The sequence below is a fragment of the Condylura cristata genome, unplaced genomic scaffold, assembly GCF_000260355.1.
Source record: "Condylura cristata isolate star-nosed mole 26May11 unplaced genomic scaffold, ConCri1.0 scaffold00004, whole genome shotgun sequence".
Lineage (NCBI taxonomy): Eukaryota > Metazoa > Chordata > Mammalia > Eulipotyphla > Talpidae > Condylura > Condylura cristata.
In genome coordinates, this window is record NW_004567105.1 from 60,192,225 (window position 1) to 60,198,224 (window position 6,000).

The 6,000-nt window shown below is 44.3% G+C and overlaps 1 protein-coding gene across 5 annotated transcripts in view; it reads right to left on the reverse strand.

The window, feature by feature from the left end:
* Positions 1–6,000, reverse strand: part of DOCK3 (dedicator of cytokinesis 3) — a 175,814-nt gene that overhangs the window by 22,732 nt on the left and 147,082 nt on the right. For all 5 annotated transcript variants that reach the window (XM_012720304.1, XM_012720302.1, XM_012720303.1 and 2 more), the window contains 2 exons: positions 4,622–4,708; positions 3,110–3,214 (listed from right to left, as the gene is read on the reverse strand). In XM_012720304.1, coding sequence (XP_012575758.1) covers positions 3,110–3,214; positions 4,622–4,708 — 192 coding nt within the window. The remainder of the gene's footprint in view (positions 1–3,109; positions 3,215–4,621; positions 4,709–6,000) is intronic.

Consider the following 6,000-nt stretch of genomic DNA (forward strand, 5'->3'; position numbering starts at 1 on the left):
TTGGGGTACAGGCCAGAGATGCAGAGGGTGAGAGGATTCACCAGGGACAGAGTGGGGAGCAGAACAGGAGGATCAGAGGAAGTACACTGCTGAGGGGAGCAGCCGGCGGGTCAGGAGAGGTCTGCCACACCATGTGGTCACCTCCGGGGCAGGCGGGGATCGAACTCATGCGGAAGTGGCTTAAGCTTCTTAGTACAGTGCTTTAACCCGCTGTGCCACCAGGGAGGGCCTCAATTTTCTTTTAATGGACTGAAGTGTAATGAGACGTCCTCAACCCTACTGCACTGGCCACAGCTGGTCAGGAGTGGCTTGCAGAGGTACTCTGAGCCCTTTGGTGACAACTGCATGCCCACTCCATGGCCTCACCAGATGCCTCTGATAAAGTCAGTCAGGCTTTGCCACCCGCTCCTGCCACTTCCCACCGGGGCATGTCTTCAGAGCAGGAGGGTCCCACAGGGCCAGCCACAGGCTTCCTAGCACTGGGATGAACAGAGTTCCTGGCTGATCTCAGTCTTTGTGGAATAGGATTTCTGTCCCCTTTTGACTTTCTCTCCTTGTATGGGAGAACTCAGCTAAGATTGCACTACATGTCCAGATGGATCAGAATGGAATAGCAGTATCAGTAAGGACATAATGGTCAGGAGCAGCAGTTGGCTTCTCTAGAAGGACAGAGGCATTTCTAAGTCTCTTTGTTTTGATAAGTAGAATGGCCAACTGTACAGAATGGGCGTGTGCTTATTGACTCACAAATGTACAATCCTTACTAGTGTCTGTTCATGGGTCAAATGAAGAGAAACAGACATTCCCCCAACAAAGGAAGGCTGGATGTTTTCCTGTCTCCATGTAGATTAGTAAATAATCACATCTGTGAGGCAAAGCAGGCAGATGGTCCAGGGAAACCAAGCTGACAGAGCTAAAATAATAGATGGCCTATGTGCTGAGGGAACATGAGGGAGGAACAGCCTCATCTTCTAGGGAAGACCCAGAGGGAAGAAGGCACATAGTACTGACTTTGAAGCTGGTTGTCAGCTTTAAGTTTGCTGGGGTGAGAGCCCCTCCTACCACATCAGACAGACCTGACTGCCATCACTCTGTACTTCGACTTACTCCATTTGCCACAGGTGAACTGAGCAGCTAAGGGGGTAAGCCAGGCAGATCTGTATGCACGAAACGTAGCCTTTACAGACCGTTCCTTGCATGGAGATGGGGATGGACTCACAGGTGACATTTACTACTATCCCTTGTTGCTCTTCCTCCATTACCTATACCCTCAAAACCATGTTTGATCATTCAGACTGTCATTTGCAAGCATTATCTAGATGACTCAGATACAGATTCCTTGCTAGGTCCTCTTGTCAGATATATCTGAAAGCCCTGAGATACTGCTGTGTCCTATGACATGCGCAAGGGGTGAAGGAAGTATGCTGGAGAGATCCCATTTGGCAGGGATAGAAATGGGGGACACCAAAGCCTGATTTTGTAATAGCCAAACCAACAATGGTATACAAATTGTTTACGTAGACAAAGAGACTAAAATGACAACAACAAATTTAACAAAGATAAAATGAGAAATTAGATTATAAGGTTAGAATCACTAGTTTGCAAGGATGTTTTGGTTTCTAATTGTGTAATTATTCCTCCCTCCCCTTTTGCTCTCCTGTGCCTCCACTGCTGGTAGATGAGCTATGCTGGTGGGATCCACCAAGTGCTACTCCTGAAAAGCCAAAGATGGGTGGCCCCTAGAGAGTGGAGCAGGTAGGTCCAGTGGGACCTACCACGAGGCAGAGAATACAAACTGCCCATCAGGTCTCCCTGGTGGCACAAGAGGCTAAGCACAGCACTATGAAGTTAGCCGCAGCCACTGCAGCACGAGTTTGATTGCTGTTAGGGAGCTGACCCATGTAGCGCAGCAGACCTCTCCTGTCTCGCCCACTGCTCCACTCTGCAGTGCACAGTCTATCTGCTCCTCACTATGTCTCTTGTGAATCCTCTCACCTCCTGTACCTATGGCCTATAACTCAGTTCTTATATACATAAATAAATAAATCTTCAAAAAAAAAAAAACAACCTACCCCTGTCAGTATTACTAGTTCCTATAGAAATCATTTTTCCTTTTAGTTTAGAATGATTTACTGCCAAGGAAATGAGAACGTTGACTTGCTTTATGTCTGCAGTTTACCCTGCACTCTGTTACCAGTAGGCTATTTTTTTGAAAGCAATTTCTCCATCAATATGGGATCCCAAATGTATCAAAGAGATCCTATGAACTTTCCCAGCTGTACAGTGAGACTTAGGGACTTAAACTTTAGTAAGATATTGGAACTTAGGCCAATTAGAATTAGTCTTAGATCTCAACTGTAGTCCCAGGGACCCCCTCCTCAGCACAGTTTTGATTAAGGTCTCTGGGAATGATAAATAACTATGAGTAGAACCTACAAGCCCAAGCTGACTTCTCTTGGAGCTTCTGGTTTGTGCTGAATAAAGAAGAAAAATACTAACGGTTCAACTGGTACCAGTATGCCCATGCTCAGTTATTCCTCCCACTCTATCTACATCCCAGCCTTCAAAAATGGTACAGAGAAATGACTGTCATCATCCTGGCTTAGAGATCTGGCTGTCTGGAAAAGGCTTTCCGTAGCCAAATCTTTGCAAAGTTTGGCAGCTTACAAGGGGCCCCAAGAGTCTGTGGGGGAGGGACTATTTTCTGGGTTCTCTCAAATCAGTGATTCTCCACCCTGGCTTCGCAGTATACAATGCAACCAGGGGAAGAACCATCATCAAAGGTGACAAACACCAAGAGACCAGTCTACTGCTCAGGTGAGGGCTGTTCTGTGTCCTCTCTGACTGATAACAGCTGTGGGAACTCAGCTGATTTGGTGAGAAAACCTTCCTCACACATTGTAGATAACTACAAAATAGTACAGCAGAATGAAACAGAATTTAAAGTAGGCAGCCAGTTCAGCTAACTAAAGCCAGGTGCCTTTTATTGACAGGTCAGTTCTTCAAAAAGAGGGATTCAAAAGAAAGAAGATGAAAACAACAAAACAACAGAACCGGTTATAAATTATGTACAAAATACAAGTTTTCTTGACTACCTGAACAAACTCACCCGAAGGAAGAAAGGAAACTTCCTGCCATAGAAGCCGACCCGAAAGAACTCAGGTTCCAGGCGCTGCTGCTCCATGATGCTGTCGTAGTAGCTGGCCTCCATTTTCTGGGAACAAGAAAGGCAGATGACTTCAGGTTGCATTGATTACCACTGGCAACCAAAGCAAGCCCCAGGAGATGCTGTCTTTTGGAAAGAGAATATGGCAACTCAGTCTAGATAGGAAGTAACCCCTGGCTGTAATCAGTCTTTTGCCAGGAGCTGAGAGAGAGAAGAGGAAGACCTCCTCCTTCATTGCCATCTGACTGGCTGGGGCTAGGTCAGCCCCCTGCAGCCCAGAGAGGTACCTCTTCCCCAGTGTGTGGGTCCAGTTTCACAAAGACCCAGGCTTCTTGTACTTTCAGGGGTACATATTTAACATGAATTTCCCACCCACCCCCCCCGCCCCGCCAGGGATTTCTGGCTTTGACTGATACTCACTGATACTTATACTGACTGACCCCTGGCTGATACTCACTGATACTTATACTGACTGACCCCTGGCTAGTAGTGCTGCTTATAGGTATCTAAAAGACTTCTTATTGCCGCTGCGTATTACTCCAACTGAAGTACACTTGTTCCTCTATTAACTACCTGAAGAGCTAATGGAGTGAAGAAGGCTCAGTTGCTAACATCACTGATACTGGTTCCTTTTAGATTATAAACTTTAAAAGCTGAACTAATATTCATGGTATCTGGTCTAACAAGGCCAGATTGTTTAGTCTTGGCTCACATGGCTTCACATTCAGAAAAATTCACTGAACTTTGACTGGGAAGATAGCTTTGATGCATTCATCAAGCCATCCTGCTTGAGCAGTTGCCTTCAGAGCCAGGTCAAGAAGCCACTGCTGGAGAAACACATCTACTATACAGACCCAAATCCCAGTCTGGATCAGGGAAGGACAAGAGCCAGCCTCACTGACAGGTTATGGGAGAGGATAAACTGAGACCACTAGCCCCTTTTTGCCAGTGAACTCAACAGCTGTTATGATTTAGAACCCAGGACTGGCAACCTGAAGAAAACTGATAGGCACCCTCAAGGTTCATGGGGGCATTTTGTTTAATATTTTAAAAATGTTTTGCTTCAAAAAGGGAGTAACAAGGTGCTTGAAAATATTGTAAGTGAAAGTAGAGAAGATCATATAATGTTTTCAGAAGAAACATCCTTACAAAGTATCATTTAAGAACAGCTTCTTCATAAAGTTGAGCTGCCACCCTCGCCTTGAAGCCCTTATCCTATCAAGCCTACGCTGCTTCTCCCTTCCCTGAGCACCAGTGCCCCTGGGGTCTGGCGCCACGTATGTGTCTTGGGTCCCCAGTCAAACTCTTTTAAGTGTCTTGAGGGCAAGCACCTTGACTTCTGCTTCTGCTACACTGTCCACAGTCCTAAACCGAGGGCTGCACCTGCAGCGAATGCTCATTCAGAACCTGATGCCAGGAAAGTGAGGCCTGGAGGAGGGAAGGGGCAAAGCTCACCCGAATCCAGCTGAGGCTCTGGTAATCGTAGAGGCTCTCATATTGACATGCCAGCTCTCTGCACAGTGGGATCCCAAACTCCCAGCTCTGCATCAGAAACAGAAATAAAACTTCAGCACCTCAGACATTCTCACAGCAGCTCAAATCCACATCAGAGGCACAAGTTTCCTCCTGCAGCTTATTGATCACAAAGAACATGTGCTCGATAACAATCTGTGAGGCCTAACATATGACACTGGTTTTCCAGCACAAGACACAGCTCAGACCTTTTTTCTCTGACTACTTGGTCAAAAATAGGCACTTTTCTACCAATTCTTTGTTTCACTGCTCTGAAGTTATTTATTTATTTTTTAAATATTTAGTTATTTATGCATGCAGAACTGGGGTACAGGCCAGGGGTGCAGGGGCAGTGAGAAGATTCTCCAGGGACAGAGTGGGGAGCAGAACAGGCAGATCAACAAAGTACACTGCTGAGGGGAGCAGCGGGCGGGTCAGGAGAGGTCTGCTGCACCATGTGGATCACCTCCAGGGCTGGGATTGAACTCATGCTGAACTGGCTTTAGCTTCTTAATGCTGTGCTTTAACCTGCTGTGCCACCAGGCAAGGCCTGCTCTGAAATTATTTTTAAAAAGTACTTTTTGTTTAATATATATTAGTTTCAGTGAAATAATAAACTGCATGAGGGCAGGGAACCACTTCACTTTATTCTCAAAGCCTGGAACAGGACCAGGTATGAACAGCTACTCAAGATTTATTTAATGAGTTATGAAGGAAACACTTTCAAAATTTATACATAATAAATTACAATTTGAAAAAATGCATCATTCTAAAATCCCCCAAATTTACTACTGATTCTATTTCAACAAGTTTGCTGTGCTACCATATACAAGTCAAGGTTACTTAGAAACTTTTAATATGAGAAGCTTTAACATACAAAATCTAATCAGCTCCAAAAACTACAATATGCATTAAAAAATATTGTCTCTATAAAGAATCTCATCAACTATACAGAAAATCTATGGTTTTTATACTGAAGCTACTATTGAGCTGCACTTGAATTCATTTTTATCATTACTTTCTGAAGAAAGTCTCAGACATCACATAAGCTGACCAATAAATATTTTGACATTCAGTGTGAATATTTAAACAGTAGGACTATATATTTTTTAAAAAATTTACTTGAAATACCATTAGGGAGAAGGACAACACTATTTCACTCGGGAATGAAAAAGACTAAAGCAAACCAAAGAGAATTTAAGCAGATTCCAACTTCCTGCCCCTATATAATGTCTCTGCCTCAGTGAGCTAGAAAGTTCTTGAACCCCCACACTGCAGCTTTTTTTTTTTAATTTTTTTAAAAAATATTTATTTATTTATTT